This window comes from Neltuma alba, unplaced genomic scaffold, assembly GCF_004799145.2.
Source record: "Neltuma alba isolate B1F8T4 unplaced genomic scaffold, ASM479914v2 tig00003947_pilon, whole genome shotgun sequence".
Classification (NCBI taxonomy): Eukaryota; Viridiplantae; Streptophyta; class Magnoliopsida; order Fabales; family Fabaceae; genus Neltuma; species Neltuma alba.
This window is the reverse complement of record NW_021633491.1, coordinates 76,726-95,526: the sequence shown is the minus strand read 5'-3', so window position 1 is coordinate 95,526 and position 18,801 is coordinate 76,726. Positions and strand designations below refer to the sequence as shown.

The 18,801-nt window shown below is 31.7% G+C and overlaps 1 protein-coding gene and 1 non-coding gene across 3 annotated transcripts; both read left to right on the top strand.

Moving 5' to 3' along the window:
- Positions 1 to 4,862: 4,862 nt before the first annotated feature.
- Positions 4,863 to 6,781, top strand: LOC114743115 (transcription factor bHLH25-like). 2 transcript variants are annotated; one of them, XM_028931309.1, is made up of 4 exons: positions 4,863 to 4,938; positions 5,154 to 5,714; positions 6,050 to 6,418; positions 6,553 to 6,781. In XM_028931309.1, exons 1-4 carry the CDS (start codon positions 4,903 to 4,905, stop codon positions 6,625 to 6,627), a joined length of 1,041 nt encoding a protein of 346 aa, XP_028787142.1. In that variant the 5' UTR covers positions 4,863 to 4,902; the 3' UTR covers positions 6,628 to 6,781. The 2 variants fall into 2 exon arrangements, with proteins under 2 accessions (XP_028787142.1, XP_028787141.1); XM_028931308.1 differs by having other exon boundaries at positions 5,151 to 5,714.
- A 7,252-nt stretch (positions 6,782 to 14,033) lies between these two features.
- TRNAV-AAC (transfer RNA valine (anticodon AAC)) lies at positions 14,034 to 14,107 on the top strand. The gene has a single exon. It is a non-coding gene; the product is annotated as a tRNA-Val (tRNA).
- Positions 14,108 to 18,801: the final 4,694 nt, after the last annotated feature.

Sequence of the window (18,801 nt, the reverse complement as noted above, 5' to 3'; positions counted from 1 at the left end):
TTTGGTTGGGGTGTGGGGGGTGTGGAATCAGATATATGTTGGAAGTGCATCCAAGGGACTCGAACTGGTGATAGTTGTCTTGTGTGTGTGTTGTGTGTGCAGCTTTTTGTTTTGTTTTTTTTATAAAAAAAATTTTTTGGGGGTGGGTTGGAATGAGTTAGACCCATAACTTTTTCATTAATACTGATTTTGCCCGTTGTGCATTTATCTTGATACTGCTATTTTTCTCTCCTCACTGAGGTTCTCTCATCCATTAAAAAATAATTGGTGGAAAGTTACTGTGCAAAGTGAGCTTGGGAGAAGGGAAAATGACGATCTTTTAAAGTCATTCGTGACAAATGATGACTTCTAATTATTGAAATCTCATGGAAGGATTGTTTGCAATTGAAGACAAATGACCCGTATGAGCCAATGCGAAGAATGGCTGATGGAAGCTTCCGTTTTTCCCTCAAAATTCTTCTCTTCACTTCAAAGCTGCTGTGTTCGCTTTCAATAATTAGGGAACACGTGGGTGGGAGTATATTATTCAACAACCTTCTAATAAATCTTAAGGAGATTTATGCTTCTGATTCCATTTATTAACTAATATTCTGTCATACTATGGAATTAACACGTGTCCTAACTGAAATACGCAACTTGACTTGTATCACCTCTGATCCAATGGAGTGAGGTCGTAATTGGCAGGCACAGCCATTTCTCTGTTTTTCCAAGTTTTATATATCTCCTTTGTCTCTCTCATCTGAGTCTTGTGGTCGGTGAGGGATCCAATTTGCGTTGTATAGTAGCCAGCGAGAAAGGTAACCTTGTTGATGATATATTACCTCTGCTACTTAATATAAGAGCTAATTGGATTTTTATTTTGGTTTCAAAAATATAACACTCAAATTTACTTTGTGTCTTATATTTATCTTTTTTTTAAAAAAAAAAAGTCCCCGTAAAGATGGAATTTTTAGCTAATATACTTGATTGGTAAGAATATTTTAGAAAAGACAGTATATATTTGTTACAAATAATCAACTTAACTAATGATTTTAATCTATGCCAATTAGCTAACTAACTCTTACATTAAGATCAAAGGTAGTATATAAAATTAGAGTGTCATGATTTCTGAATAAGATAGTACTACTGCGGCTCTTAATATAAAAATTAGTTTGATATTTAATTTGGTTTCAAATATAATATCCAAATCCATTTTGCTCTCATATTTATTTATTTTTTTAACATAGTTCTTGTAGTAGTTGCTCATGTTAAATATTTCATCAAATAGTAGTTTTAGCTAATACACATGATTAGTAAAGGTATTCTAAAAAAACATAACACATATTTATTACAAATAACTAATTTAACAAATTTTTTTAATCTATTTAAATTAATCAACTAACTTAAGAGGTAGTATTAAAAATGCATTGAGTGGAAGAATTGGAACGGTGTCGTCCTTATCATCATCATGCTTGCAGCCCTTGCTTTTTGTCTTGTAATGTGATGAAAAATGCGTGCGTCACACACACATATTATGTACATATGTGCGTGGGAGCTAAATTATATAAAAATTTTCGAATGAAAACCATGCATAAATAATCTACTTATCTTTAGAACACAATGATAATTTTATATTATTTCTGATCATAATTATAAAATCTCGTTTGATCTTATAATTAGAACCAGATATATTACTTTCTTAAATTTTATTTTTGTAAGGTTTCAAGGATTTTGTATGATACGGCTACATATATGTGTGTGCTTGCATATGCATAAGCGAGTGCGGGTAACAAGTGGCATATCATAAACAAATCAATTTCCTGAAAGCCACCCCACCTCCGACTTTTCAGGAAGAGAATAGAGTTCCAAATTTCCATAATTTGAGTGTTCCGAATGTCTAGGAGGAACCTCGGCTGATTCATGTTTGGTCAAAGATGGTTAGGAACCGAACCAAACAAAAAAAGGAAAAGGATAGTTAGGAAAAAAATCATTTTCGGTGTGACTAGGTAGAGTGTGCAAAAATTATTATTAATAAGCTTCTCTTTAAATTTTTAGACAAAAATTATACATTTAATTTCAGACAAAAATTATTAAATATAATAACTCAAATCATTTTGTATTTTATTTTTATCATTTTTCCGATTCTTTTGAAGTTTATACACGCCCAACCCGACTCAATTAAATAACATTGGATCATTTAATTAAATCAATACCTCAGATTCCAATTTGAGATGTTAACTTTTACCATTTGCCCAGGTTTTGTTATCGTTCTAAAGTATATTTTCTGACGAGAAAGAAAATCAGACCCGCAAGCCAGAGAAATAAAATTAAAATAATTTTGATATTTGTGCTCAAAGTTTCAAAGAATTTAAAAGGTGTTTGAATGACATGAGAAGTGCTTCTAAAAAGCACTTTTTCACAAATCGAAATAAATTCCTTCTATATTTATTTTGTATACTGTAAAATCACTTTTAAAATTATGGTTTAGTTTTCATCTAAACACTCCTTCAATAGTAAAATTCTTAGTACAATAGTTCAACACAAAAAAGATATTACCCCTCAATTCCTCTTCCTCTAAAAAAAAAATTTGAATAAATCCCAAAAACTCCTGCAATAAATAAGCTTGAAATAAAAAAAGGATATGACGTTTGTTTTATTACATGTGCGGAGCCTTTAATAAGGCGGTTGAGTGGCCGGACCACAAGTTATAGTGAACACATGCCACTTGGGAATTGGCTGAGGACTTGAAGGGTCAATGGAAATTGAGTAACATTCACCTAAAAGTGAGGCAAACTGTGGAGACTGAGGCTTAATTATTCACATTATCGGAAAATGACAACCAACCAACACTTAACAGTCTCATATTATCTCATTGACTTGCTCTGTTTTGTTTTAATTTGATGAACGGATGGATGGTGGTGATGGGTTGGCTAGTCTGCTCTCATTGGTGAGTTATTCATTGGGTGTGATTTGATTTGATCTTCTTGGACCAAGAAAATGGGAGATTGTTGAGAGCAAGACAGGCTCATAAAGTGATTGGGTGGAAATAATGGCTAAGTTTTTGGTTTTCTCAATCAATTATCACTTATTTACTCTTTTCAGTTTAAATGCACTAACTAGATAAATAATTTGTTTGTTAGGTTGGTTATTTATAAAAATATTTGTTGATTTTTCTAAAATACTCATTTAAATCCCTATAATATATGCGATCAATAAAATTGTTTGGAAAAACAGTTATAAATTTAAAAGATACTTTTTTGGTTCTATTTATAAGACACTTTCAATATGTTTCACACAGACCAAAGAAAACATTAAACTGCATTAACTCTTTATTAAAATATAACAACTTTCTAACTTTACCCCCATGTAATATATACACATGTCAAAAGAATAATTATCTACACTGTAATAAATGAATGACAAAATAGTATATTTATGCTAAAAATTTAATGAAATGACTTATAAATAGAACCAAAAAACACCTTCTCTTTCTGCCTTATAAATAGGATCAGAGGAGTAAGAGATTGAGGTCTTAGATTAAATATGAAGGCAAACCCCTCAACCAACATTTTAAATCGGAGAGAGTATTTCTTGTTTAATTAGTTTAAACTTCATTAATAAAAATATAAATGTCTGTTTATAAATAACTCATTGATAAGAAGTTATTGTAGCTGGTTCCCACTAGATTTTGCTATAATCCAGACTATTTGATAACCATTTTAATGTGTGGCATAACCTTAAACAACAATTACATTGAAACAGAGGTAGTAATATTCTTATAATGATCTATTGATCAGACGAAGATTATATTATATACTGTTTGAAAATTCTGTCCTTGAAAAGGAAATTTAATCTGAGAATAAAAACACATTGACAGTTTATTTTTTTCAAAAATAAAGTTACCTAATAATAACAATGCAAAATTCCCTCAAGGCTGGAGACATGGTGAGGGGCCACATGCTGGATTGATGTAAGCTTCATTTACTAAAAGCTTGATCAAAATTTCAATGGCAGGTTGGTGGGTTATTAGAAGAAGAACTTCAAAAGTCCTAATAACAACAAAAACGTGTAGAGATTAATTTGTCAGCTTGAAGCCACCCCCCTAAATATTTAAAAACGTTCTGCGTCATTCATCTTCATTAAAAAAAAAAAAAAAAAAGGAAAAATTGGAGATATTCCCTTGTTAAAAATTTAATTACCAAATGGGAGCTAAAGACTTTGTACAACTTAACTTTTTTTTTTTTGTGCCATTTATCTTTCTTTGTGTGCGATGTGCAACTCAATTTTTTTTTTTTGCGCAAATAAAATTCTCTCATGTGCAAGTCATCTTCTTTGTATGCAAACCAATCCTTTATATCCAACTAATGTTTTGTGCAAACCATTTTCCCTTTATGCAACTTATCTTCCTTTATGTGTAACTAATCTTCTCTTGTGCAATCAATCATCTTAGAGACCATTTGCCAATTAAATTTGTAATAAGGGATTTATCTCCAATTTTTCCTTTAAAAAATTAGTCATCTAAGGTTGTCTACGCCTATTCACATCAACACTCTTAGATACTTATTGCTACTGTTATAAATTGGGACATATACAGACAGACACTTTTCAGTGGGATCGGACAAAAGGGTATTCATTTCTTGAATCCTGAGTTCTTCTTCTTCTTCTTAGTTACCTCAGCTTATTTATCAATTTCAACAACTGAGATCTGTGAGTATGTTAACACGAGTAACATATATTGATGTGGAATTGTAGATTTGTGTGTCTGTGTGGGGCTTTCGCTGCCATGTGTTTGGCTTAATGCTTGTCTAAAGGATATTTATATCAGATGGTGAATTATTAGCACAAAATTGACCTATTTAAGGTTGTCCCTCTTACAGGATAAAAGCTTTGAGCTCTTCTTGGTTGAAGAAGGAAGTTTTCTCTATGGATATTTCATCTGTGACAACGTTGCCTGAACAGGTAAGGCCCGCACCCGGGTCTTAGCTCTTCTGCTGAACTGTTCTCTGAAAATAAGCTAGTGGTTATATATTGTGCATGTTGATTTGGAATCACTTGGTGACATGAATCTGGTCTTCTTTTGATTGAAGACTGATTAATGAAAAAAGACAAAGAAAGATTTGTTTATGGAGATTTTGAAAGTTTTGCTGAGGAATTAGTGTTTTATTTTTAAGCAGGTAATAGTGGAGGATCCTACCTTTCTTCATCAATGGCACTTGAACTCTCTGGATGATCCAAGCTTACTGCCCCTTGATGCTGCTTTTGGAGAGACCTTAGAACAACATTCATTCTCTAACCCAACAAGGTTCAACCCCAAAACTTCCATGGCAGATACCCTTTCTGGCATTGAAAGGCCCCAGAAACACCTGAAACCCAACAATTGGAGCCCCAACACTAGTGATCAGAATCAGATATTAGACACAGACTATGATTCTTGTTCCAATCTTCTTTCCTTTGTCAATTCAAGTTACATAAGTCAATTGGGGACATTAAAGCCTAAGGTGCAGATACCATGTCCTGAAATCAACGGCACAATCCTTTCAGACATGTTGGCCTCTCATGGATCCTTGGGAAATCAGAACTTTGTCTTCAATGCCAGCCAAGATGCCAGAAAGAATGTTGGAACAAGTCCTAAACTTTCTCAACCTCAAGACCACATTATTGCTGAAAGAAAGCGGCGAGAAAAGCTCAGCCAGCGCTTCATTGCTCTATCTGCTCTTGTCCCCGGCCTTAAAAAGGTATAAGAAGATGATGTTAGTGTACCTTTTAAGATTCTGAGTTCACTGGTCTCTGCCTTGCTTGTCCAACATGTTTAAGATTCATCAGATTACTTAAATACCATATATAACGTGTAACAAATGTTCCAGTCTAACATCAAAGAAACACAGTTTCTGACCGACATACTCATTGGACTTTTTCTTAAAGTATCTGAAGAGATCTATGCATGAAGTTCTAGTCAGTTATATCTAGCCGCAAAATTCTGATCTCTTCCTTCTGAGGACACAGAAATGTTATCATAACTTAAGCTTATAATGGAAAATTTTGATCTTAGTTAATTGTTTGCTTCAAACAGACGGACAAGGCTTCTGTTCTTGGGGATGCTATAAAGTACTTGAAGCAATTGCAAGAGAGAGTGAGGGTCCTTGAAGAGGAACAGAGCAGAAGGAGGAGCGTGGAATCTGTGGTGGTTGTGAAGAAAACTCAATTATTAGCTGATGAAGGAGATTGTTCTTCGGACTCTGGTGATCCGCGTGAGGAGCCATTACCAGAAATTGAAGCTAGATTTTGTGATAGAAACGTCCTCATAAGAGTTCACTGTGAGAAAACAACAGGAGTGATAGAAAAAACAGTCAGTGAGATAGAGAAACTTCATCTGACAGTCACAAGTACCAGTGTCATGACGTTTGGCAGTTCTGCTCTTGATATTACCATAATTGCTCAGGTGATTAACTCCTCATCTCGATATAGATAAATTAATCGATCCAAGTTCCGTACCCATGGTTCTGATAATGCACTAGAATATGTCAAATTGTTTGTTCTTGATTATATTCTTAATTATCTTTCTGCAATGAACAGATGGATAAGGAATTTTGCATGAAGTTGAAGGAGCTTCTAAGCAGCCTACGCTCAGCCTTTGAATCTTTCATGTGAAGAAGTTGCACGTTCAGTTCATACCAAAAGATAGAAGTTCAACTATATATATGTTGTTTACAAGGCTTGTTGTGTCGGGCATCTTAGACCATAAACACCATGAACGTCTGCTGTGAGTTTTTTCCACAGGTGTTGGGTCCCCGGAAGGAGGAAAGTGTTGGGAAAGTGTCAGCTGTGAGGCATATGGGTGCTTTGCATCTATATGCCTCTTTTTTTAACCCAACTCTATCCGAAGTGGGACTCCTTCACACGCCAAGCCAGATCCACTAACACTTTGACGTCTAAGTACCTGTTTTCTGTCACTTTTCTTGTGAGAAAAGGGACAATGGTTTTTTGGGTGTGTTGGCAAATAGGCCTTCGTTTAAGATGGTTGTTATATTGGAAAGTGTTCTTCTTCTTGTTTTTCCTTTTTCTTGGTGAAAAGACCAACAAACAAAAAGCTTTGCAATGGTCGTTTGGTTGACAGTATAATGCAATAATTGTTGTTTGCATCTTCTACGGTCTCCTTGTAGTTTTTTTTTTTTTTTTTGGGTTCTTTTTATTCATGTTGCTGCACAGATAAAACCTTTAATAGTACTTCCTCCATTTACTTTTATAAAGCAATTATAAGTATTTTGCCACATATTAAGTGTAATTAATATGTCCGTCCTTAAAATACCCTAACAAATAAAAAAAAAATTTATCTCACCCATTTATTTGGTTCACTCTTATTAAGCGAATTGCGAATATATTCCATGCTCATTGTAATCTAAACTATCTAAATTCATTTTAGATGGTAAATGTTTAATTTAATTTTTTATATTTTAAATATTTTTAAGTTTAATAGATACATAATTCAAAATAAAGATAATCTTATAATTGACACCTCTTAAAAAAATAAATTTATCATTGCAAAAAAAAAGAGGTACGGATTAAAAATTTGAAATCTTGAGTGTTGATATCAAATTTTAGATGGTTTCGATTTCATTATAATGATAATCATATGCTTTGATGAGCATGGAGAGAATCAAATGTATTTAACAGGTTATATTTAGAAAGACTATAATAGAATGTTCTAGAAATATTAGTTAATTACACTGGTCTATGTTCTAAGGACTGGAATGTTTCAAAACTGCTTAAAATATACAGTAAACAGAGGGAGTGTTGTTATGCTTTATGTTCTTATTTATAACTTCTTTGAATTAATATGCAGCATTTTCATATCTACCATATGTAAGTATATGTTTAATACTTCTTTAATATTCCTCCGATCCTAAATATAAGATCTATTTTGTAGTGTAAATTACACTACAAAATGGATCTTATATTTAAAACCGGAAGAGTAATAAAAGTAAACTCAACATTTGAATTTACTTTATAATTTTATGTCTTAAACATGTCTTAAGCATCAGAAAACACACATAGTATCAACTCTGAAATAGTCTTAAAAGAACTTAATCATGTAATATTCTAAATAAATAAATAAATATTCAAGATGACGTAATATGTATTAGCATGAAAATTAAGTTTGAAATTTTAAAGTGTAAATGACGAAAATACATTTTAGGTTCTAGAATATACATGTCTTTGAGACTAGGATATGTCCTTTCCCTTCCTAAAGTTTTAATGGTCGGGTTAATAAACTAATTTTGGTTATTTTAATCATATCAGAATCAGACACAATCAGTTGGTTTGGAATCAAATCAACTAGAATTTGTTCGTGCTTACTGCTAAGTCAAAAGTATCAAGTATCCCCAAGTTTTATTAAGAATTAAGAGGAACATTTTTTTATGATTTTTCTGGCTTGGCAGACAATATGTTAAAAAAAATTATAACCCTATGTATTTGAAAAAAAAAATTACTCTTTCGGTCCTTGATATAGGACCTAATTATTGAGTTGATTTTGGTCCTAAATATAAGACATATTTCTCATATTTATCAGTTTTTCCTAAATTATCTTTATGGATACTCCCTCAATCATGATTAAGTAGAAAAGGAGAGAGGATATTAAGAAAGATGATTGTGGTGTTTTAGAAAAAACATGTCATTTTTCTTATAATTAACTAATTTATTTAACTTTATTATTATAATCAAATTAGTTAAATAAGTCTTATATTAAAGATTGAAGGAATATTAATTTTTAGAGGTGATACTATAACTCAAGTCACAGTCCGCCACGAGCTATAAATGACAGCTTAGGCTTAAAAAGCCTGCTTCCAGCTAGCCAAATCTACTATACTACGTACTACTATTAATTTTTTAAAATTAAATTATACATTTTTTTTGTTTTTATGAAATTATATTATTAAATTAATCCAAAAACTCATAAACAGATGAATTATAAATGAGTTAGCCCAATTAGTACAGCTACTTCTTCATATGTACAGCTATGAAGGGTTAGCTCATTTTACTCGCTTAACTTGTTTTAATAGTTTTACACAGATCACACCCCGCAACTACATAATTTCTCGTGCCCTTTTCTTTCTTCCTTCTTCACATGTACAGCTACCTGCTTAAAAGAGAAGTAGGGTCAATTAAATAACAAATAATTATGATGTTATTGATAATCACAAGCCTAATAGTAATTATTACTGTTTTTTTTTTAAAAAAACGGATGATTATTATTATGCAGTGCTTGGTGCGTCACCTCCTGAACAATTGGTCCAATAAAACAAAAGGCTCACAAACAGCTCAACACATGACCAAATCGACAGTTCAGAATAATTAGAGTTTAATAGGTTAAAAAAATTACATATTTTGCTGTCTCCATTAGGTGTCGAATCTATTATTTTATTTATATTCCAATTAAATATAAGTTCGTTATCGAAGAAATTGTAACTTTATAATCTAAATTAATTAATCCCCACTAAAGATCGTGATCTTTGCCAATGACTCTCTTGTCGATCACTGTCTTCGTCATCCCTAGAAAAATATTTTATTAATGAACGTGAATATTATTAATGAATTAAGCGGGCAAAAAAAAAAAAGCAAGAAACGAAATGACATAACTATTATCCATTACAAAATAAAAATTAAAAAAGGAACAACGATGTTTGCTTCATAGGTTTCCACGTCTTAATTAGTGGAATGGCATAAATATTATTATCCATTCATAATAATAACTATGATGGCTAAATTACAAAGTTTCTAGAGGGAAAAAAAAAGAACAGTATAAATGAGAATAAAATGAAATTTTGGGACTCAAACAAGTGTAAACCACTCAAACCATAAGTTTAAAAAAAAAAAAAAGTAGCCTACTAAACTCACTACCACAACTCGTGGTAATTATTAAAGAGAACATTTTAGGTAAATCAATATATATTTATTAAACATAATTAATTTTCTTAGAAGGGATGGAGAGGCCTAGTGCCAACTCACGCAGGTTCTTATCTTTGATTATATTTTAATTATTTTATTCAATGCCATTCGAGATCATCAACCATTAATAATTAATTAAGAAACTTCTATTTTTATTTAATGTATCAAATAAATTAATAAATTTTTTTATTTGATGACATCTCAACGCATCTCAGTCTCTCAAGCATGATAAATATATTCAATTAAGGATCTGTAATATATTCTATAATATAATATATTTTGTTTGAAATATTAATTTTTTTTCCATCTAATATATTTAACTAACTGAAAATTTTCCTCACTAATTAATCAAACTTTTTAACTAATAATATTTATGGAGAATTTTTTTATTATTTTACAAAAAAATTAATAATTTTAATAGTTTATATAAAATTATTTTTAGATCATTATAATAAAGAGTGAAGCATGATAAAACTACATAAATTATGAAAAAAAAATCAGTCGGCAAATAAATCCAAGATACAACTTTTCTTGTGCTTAATACGGAAAGCTGACGTGGCTGAGCTCTTCTAGAACGTCAGATGGACCCCACGGGGAAGAATGACATGTGTGAAAGGAGCTGCGGGGTAGGTACAAATTAATTTCACAATTGAAAAAACAATTAGGAAAGGAAAACTGCATTAATCGTTTGATAAATAAAAAGAGAAATCCTAAAAAGGACCATCTGAAAATTGAAATTTCAAAAAAGTCATTCCAAAGAAAGAAAGATCAGAATAAATGGTACCAAAAGAACAAAAATTTTGAAATAAGGCAATTCATTGGTGGTTTGAAGAACAAAGTTGTGCTTTTAGAGAAATAGAGTAAATAGTAGTTGGAAACCTTTTCTAAAATGCTTGGTGCTTAATCATTTCATATCTGTTCACCTCATCTTATTTCATTTAACCCTTCCCATTATCATAACCTTAAAAGTCCTCTTGATCATTGCATTTGTGCATTAAGAGTGGAGAGGTAGGATTTTAACAAGCTTATGGCAAAGTGGTTGATTAAGTGGATTTGAGAGAAAATTACCCCAACTTGGTGAGTAGAGTGAAACAATTTATATCTTGAGTGTTTTCTCTTTTGCTCATTCCCATTGCATTGATTGTACTCTACTTTAATCCCTTCTCATTAACCTAGATCACTATGGATGCTTATTTGAAGAGTTGGATTAATGGCACTACTGCTTTCTTACTTTGAATTCATAGGGGGTTCCCATTTGTATCAATACTATTCTCTTGCTTCAGTTTTGTATTGCCTTTGTCTAGGAGTACAAAGGTTTAAGTGTGAGGGATTTGATTTAGCCCAATTATTCTATGTTATTTCATATCATTTTAAGGGTATTTATCATAGATTTTGGCTCCTTTTAATGATAATTGTGCTTAATTTAGATTAAGAGTCCTTACTTTGAGTTAGTGTCTTTTTGAGGGTAAAATTGTCATAATTGGTTATTAATTGTATTCAATTGATTTCTAGGACAATTGATACTTCAAATTGTTGCTTTTTATTGTAGGACACTTGAGAATTAGAGCCAAGATTGAAGACCAAAGCATTACACAACATGAGAGTTTCCAAGAAAATGCTGTGCTGTGGCAAAAAGTCTGAAAATGTGCATCAGTGGCTATTCTGGAATAGTTCGCCGGGGCCAACTTTTGAGTTCGCCGGGGCCAACTTTCAAAATCTCACTAGGATACCTCTCTGGAATAGTTCGCCGCGGCCAACTTTTGAGTTCGCCGCGGCGAACCTCTTCGTATCAGTAACGTCAGATTCGGATCCAGAACGCAAAAATGGACCCTCTACTCATATGATCCGACCCAAATTGACCCTAAAAGCCCTTAGAAACCCTATTTTCGACCTATCACTCCATTCTATCATCTCCAACACCTCTATTCTCTCATCTTCTTGCCTCTCCACCTCCATCTTCTTCCCCATCCATTTCCTTCATCTTTTCTTCACTCCATCTCATTTCCTTCCACTCCCAGCTGCCATGGTTGATAGATTCACTTTGGTTGGAGTTTTTCTTGAAGCTATGGAGGGCTAGGGTTTATCAACTCTTGAAGATGGTGGAGTAGCATGAGTTTCCAAGCTTCAAAGGGGAGTTTAGTTTCAGTTTGCAATTTTTAGCTATGATTTATGGCTTTCTAGGTCTAGGAGTTGTAATTTCTTAGTTAGGAACTTGGGACTGATACTGTAATTATTGGTTAATGATTACATTTGTAATTTGGATTGATTGATGTTGAACTTTGTGCTTAAATATATGTGGTTGCATATATACTTATTGTAACTCTTATTATTCTCTCCTATCTTGCATGGTTGTGTTTGGGTACTGAGTTGATTGTGTGTTACATTAAGCCAATTACATGATCATTCCAAATTTACACATTAGGGAAGCTAAACAAAGCTTTCATTAATGAGTTCATTAATGAAAGCTTTGGACTCATTGAGTTAATGAGGTTCTTATTAAGAAAACCTAATGATTTGTGAAACTCCCAATATTTTAAGTGAACTATGATTGCCATCAAAGCCATTTTCAAGAGATTTCCTATCATTCATTTCCATTCCATCATTATTATCTTAAAACACCAAAAATATAGTATCTTAGGTTTGTTTTCATTGCATTTAGTTTAGGCACCATTCATTTAAGTCTTAAAAACCCAAAACCCCATTTCATTGCATTGCATGGCATTTAGTCTAGCTTAGGTAATTAATAAAGGCTCCCAAAAGTGAAACGACCCGAGTTTGCACTATACTGCATAGCTTGGATTAAATTTTGATTGAGAACCCCAAGGCGAACGACAGAAAGGCCATGAACAATGTGATTTACGATAAGGTCCACGTTCGTTTTCCCCACCTCAGAAAGAATTACAGTCGGAATTGTTACTCTTATCATTTTAGGACAATCAACCATAAAGCAATTTCCACTAAGACTTTCAAAGCAAGCAGTGAAGTTAAACAATTTATAATGGTTCGTTAAAAAGGATATTATTAGAACTTCTGCATGAATTAGCTGGTCAAAATTAATAACTGGATTATAATTTTTAATGCTAAGTAATTATATTATAAGGTTAATAATCATCCAGATTGATCAAGAGCATTTTTGTAAATACCTTTCTTAACTTTTAGACATGACTCTTAACCCTAACAAACTTTATTTTTACTCTTTTTCTTGGGTTGGTGTGGGTTGTAGTATTCCATCATCTTTTTCCCTATTCTAATTTCAGATAACACTATGTTTGGGAAGTTTGACTGTAACCCACAAAAGTCTGCACTTTATGTCATTCTTTTACCAAGAAAATATTTAATTAGCCTTAATTAATGCTTTTAAAGTATTAAAAATACCCTCAATAAAGTTGATAGTTTGCTAAGGAATATCAAAGCAAGTGTGATACTTAAAAAATAATAATAATGTTTTAGACAAAAGGTCACATTAAGGACTATTAAAAAGCTTCTATAAGAAAGATAGAAAAGAGTGTATCATATAGAGATGGAGGGAGATAAGGGAAGTACAATAAAAATTGGTAAAAAAAAAAAAAGGGGGAGTAAAATTAGCATTATCTACACACGATACTTTCCAAATGACAAAAATACTCCTCGTTATAGCTAAATGTGGAGATCCACAGCCATGCCCACTTGTGCTTCTAACTTGATATTAATTTAGTATACAAACATTTATCACTTAAAAGAACAAAAGCCACTTTTTTTTATACTAAAAAATTTAAGTGAGTTGAATCTCGGGAACTCATCAGGATCAGGACATACCTCTAGATTCAAAGAACGCTTATAGAAGTATTTACAAATCACCTATTAATAAGATTTTCATATCAGCAGTATAATTTAAACTCACAACTTTATATGATTCGATTCCTTACCAATAAAAACCACTTTTATAACGCAAAAGATTGAAATGACATGTTTTCCGGCTAAAAGTTGACATGATATTTGACCAACTTACTCTGTGCAGCGAAAGAGGGCCCAAATCAATATTTAGAGCATATGGGCTTCTTCTCACCCGAATATATCAATAAGGTACCTGATCACAAGAGAGTGATTCAGGAAGCAGGCGCCAGGCATGGGGTGTCGTGGTGTAGTTGGTTATCACGTCAGTCTAACACACTGAAGGTCTCCGGTTCGAGTCCGGGCGACGCCATCTGATTGCGAACTTTTTGAAAAGTGGACCCCACAATAATCCCTGCAGCCAATAACATCCCCACGTCATTACTACCAGAGCTTTGGAGAGAATCTCTTTTTAATTTTCATTCATTTTCATTTCGGATCACACAAATATTCGTTTTAAGAAAATAAAAGTGACTAATTTCATAGTGACCTCATATGAAAGAGACACAAGCCTCAAATTACTTGCCTTCTTATTTTTCTAGACCAGAAAATCTCTCTCTCTCTCTCTCTCTCTATATATATATATATATAAAGTAGCATGTTGTTCTCCTATTTTCTCTTCTTATTTTTCTTTTCATCCAATCAGAGTGCATGACAAGGGTTGCATCAATTGTTCTTGTTTTTCTTTGGAACTTTTTGTGGTTTGTTTTGTTTTGGGTGCCTCGTCTTGCCTACTCTATTTTTTCCCCTTTAATGGTTTTTCCGTCAATGGAGAGAATATTGAAGACAACAAAATTCATCAAAATTTTCAAGTAAGTCGATAATAAAGGAATGTGCAACATCTGTATTTTTTTTTATCGCTATTTAATAATTATGCTGAGAATAATAATAGTTGTATCACAATATAACGAGGAAAGGAAACAACTTCCACCCATAGATAATGGGTCCGTTTGGCAGGGCTTTTGAGGGGTTTAAAAGTAGTTTATTTGTAGTGTAAGTTCGATTGGAAAAATCATAGTGTTTGGTTGGGTTTTAAAAAAAAATTTATGAAATTTAAACTGGTAAACGTACGTTGTGGCTCAAGCTGAATTTTGTAGCTTATTGAAGAGCTTATTATGGCTTTTAACCTGTGATGTGTCAGGACCAATTTTCTGATTTTCTACAGGAGTTTTTTTTCTCTCACTTCTGCCATATTCTCTCATTTCAACTTTCTTCGTTTTGTTTTTTTCACCTCAGCTCTCCCACAATTGCGTTGCTGTCACAAGGTCTTTTTTTCTTATTTTCTCCTTTATTGTTCTCCTATTTCTACCATTATTCCCTATTCACTTCGTTTTTTTTTTTTACCAAGCTTTCATCACCCATGACCCCTCTCAGATTAACGGAAAAGCTCAATACTTTGCCGCCCAAGGAGCTTTGTTTTTAAAATATTTTTTTTATTTTTAAAATTTTAAATTTTAAATCACTTATTAAATTTCACTTCTTCATATTAAATTAATTTCAATTTATTTTTTTATCATGTTTCGTTATTTATTAAAATTCATACTCATTTTGGTCATTTTACAACCAAACTTACTTTTACTCAACCATAATCCAAACAACCTTTTATCAATCTTATTTTTGCAAACTAGCTTTTTTGAACTCCAATCAAAACACAATTCAGCTTATTCAATTTGGTTTTTACCCAACTTCACTTATCCATAAGCTACTTTTTTAATAAGCTACTTTTCCAATCGCTGATCTAAACGGGCACAATGTCATGTTGCACCAATTGCTAACAGTTAGAAGAATGAACAGATTGAACTGACACTAATCTGCTTTTTTATTTTTTTATTTTTTATTTTTTTCTCCTTGTTGTCGATCAGTTATATTGGATTCTGACCGATTCCTAAAACAACTCATTATTAATTTTCCCACGGAACCAGTCTGTTTGGTTCCCTCTTGATTACGAATTTACGATGGTTGGTTTCATTTTAGCAAGAAAGCCAAGAAAGGCAAGGCAATGGTCTCTCTGAAATTATTTGATTCGTCCTTTTCAAGTAAACAGATACAGATTTATTTTGGCGCATTATTTTTTAAATTATTATTGATAAAAAAATACTCCCTCCGTTCCTTATTATAAGAGACATTTGGTGCTTATGGCATGTTCCTATATATAAGAGACACTTAAAAGTTGTCTCTACTTTTTTGTGTTGATTTCTTATTTTACCCATATTTATTGTCTCCAATTCACACACTCTCTCCCTCTCACTTCTCTTTCTTTCAATAATTTAATTGTTCTCTTTCATACTCTCTCTCCTTATTAATGAGGGTATTTTTGGAAAAAAAATATTTTTTTTACACATTGATTGTTCTTAACTACTTTTAACTGCTTTTTTGATCAACGTAATTCGGTTATTCGTCTCTTATAATAAGGAACGGAGGGAGTAGCTTATTGTTTATCCAAAAAAAATTATTTTAATTATTTCCAAACATCATGCGTGAAAACACGTGTCCAAATCCGTGTGCTATTATGACCAAAGAAAAAAATCCATGTGCTGGCTTCGAGGTGTTTGGATAACTTTAAAAACACTTTTTTATAAATCAAGATAAATTCTTTCACATATTTATTTCATATATCACAAAAACACTTTTAAAATCATAGTTTTGTTTTTATCTAAATACCTCAGTTTTCAGTCTAGCTTTCAGCTCAACCACCGTTTTAGGTCGATTTAAAATTGTTTAAATGTTGAAATGATCTCTAGTTGACGATCAAATCGGTCCATTCATCCTGTCCAGTCCGACTCTTTAAATACCAGATCCAATATTATCTGATCTTTTTCCACAATGAATCTTTAATTTTACTTAAACTATTAAGTCCCTCGTACCCAGTTCAATCACTACCATTGTGTACATAAAATTTATATGACTTTTTATTGTTTTTTATTCTCTTGATATTTTTTTTATCCTTATCGGGTTTAATTAAAAGTGGCTTTTCTAGCATTATTTTTTAAAAATATTTTTAAAAGATTAAGGAAAAACATTGACTCTTTCACAAAATCAAAAGAAAAGTTTCTACGATACTCTTCACAAGCCTCGTGTTTCTCGTGACTGACTTTTGCTAATCAACAACCAAGGTGGCAATGTGTAATTCCATCAGGCTCATTGTTTTCATTGATTTTCATCATTTTTTTGGGAATAAATACGTTGGTATTTTGTTAAACAAAGCAACTAGCGCTGTCCTTTTCTTCAGATTGATTTATTTAAATATTTATAAGTATGTTTTACTTAATTTGAGGCAAAACTTTTCTCACATCTACCTCCCACATTAATTGTTTGATTTGTTCCTCAACTACAATGAACAATAGTTTAATTTAATACTCAAATTATGTTTATAATTATAGAAGTATTTGGATGGAAGCCAAACCATGATTTTAAAAGTGTTTTTACGGTATACGAAGTAAATATGTGGAGATGTCTGTCTCATTTTACAGAAAAATGCTTTTAAAAAACACTTTTCTATTTTACCTACCACCCCCTAATATTGTTTGATTTCATGGGGAAAAAAATTCAATTAATTTAACCCAAAAATAAAATAAAGAAACTACGTGGCAAAAGTGGTAAGAGCTCTTGTTTCTTGAGTAGCCACCTGTGGTTTAATTCCTAGTCTTTCTATATGTCGTAAACATAATTATACGTTTTATGTTATGATTGTAAATTGATGGATGGTCATGTAGTCTTTAAAATTATTTTCCTAAAAATGTTTGGAAAATATTTTTTTTATTAACAAACGTATTTTTGGGCTTTTAAACCCTTATACAATTACTTTTCCGCCAAAGGAGTGTGCATCTGCCTTTTGTTTAAAAAAAAAAAAAGGTGCCTCCTTTAATTTTACGCTGCACTTGTTTATAATTTTATTTTTACATATGGGGAAATTCCTGTATTTTTCAAGATAAAAAAAAGCCACGGCATTTTGCTTATTGTGTTGTTCATTTATTATAATTCATGTCATATGTCTTACCTTAAGTACTCTTAAGTGTTAATAGGAAATGCTTTAATTAAATATTTTTTCAGAATTCACTCATCCATATTATAATTACATCATTCAACCCCATAAACACCGATATATAATATCACGAGATATCAATTCTGAATAATAAGAAATTGAAATTAAGGTAAATCTAAATGTATAATGCATGGGTCTTTATGAATTTTTCATTTCAATGAGATAATTTTATTTTTAGTCTTTAAAATTTAATTTAATTTTGACATTGATTCTTGAAATTTAAAACCAGTGATCATCTCATTTTAATTCGCTTAAATTTTTTCCCTAAAATTGTGACTGATTTCAAATTTTAGCACTTAAAAATAAAATAAAATAAAATTTAGGAATTAAAAATAATACTATTTTCAGTCCTTAATATAAAAGCAAGTTGACCATTCTGAGTAAATTAAAAAAAATTAATCAAGTTATTTATTTGTAATAAATAGGTGTTACCTTTCCTAAAATATTCTTACTTATAATGTAAATTAGTTAAAAGTACCATTTAATGAAACATTTAACATATGTAATTATTAAAAAAAACTACCTTAAAAATGAATAAATATGAAAAATAAAATGAATCAAAATTTTATATTTAAAATTAATTTAAATGTCAAACTAATTTTTATATTAAGCATAGAAAGTAGCTTTAACCTTTTTTTTTTTTTTTTTGGCTAAAGCATAGGTATCCCGGAGGCAATCCTATTTAAGGTACTGTTGGACACTAAATGTGGATATCTCTTCTAGTGAAGATTCAAATCTTAATTCGTCATATTGTAAGGGACTAGTTTTTTTTTACTAGACCTAACCCCGTTACTTTCTTTTCTTTGTTTTTTTTTTTTTAAAAAAATCTTCGAACGTGTCTCAACAGGAGAAGTGTAGAAGGCCATTCACATGATTCGGGCCACAGGCTAAAAATGCCACTTGGGGCCCAATTTGAGATGAGCTATGGGTAGGGCCGCAGGGGTATCAGTTGGGGACACCTTGTC

Bases quoted from the DNA above. Each gene is read 5' to 3' on its own strand.
- LOC114743115 (XM_028931308.1), top strand. From the start codon at position 4,903: ATGGATATTTCATCTGTGACAACGTTGCCTGAACAG. The intron at 4,939-5,150 runs GTAAGGCCCGCA...TTTATTTTTAAG, and splicing joins TGACAACGTTGCCTGAACAG to CAGGTAATAGTGGAGGATCC. The intron at 6,419-6,552 runs GTGATTAACTCC...TGCAATGAACAG, and splicing joins ATATTACCATAATTGCTCAG to ATGGATAAGGAATTTTGCAT.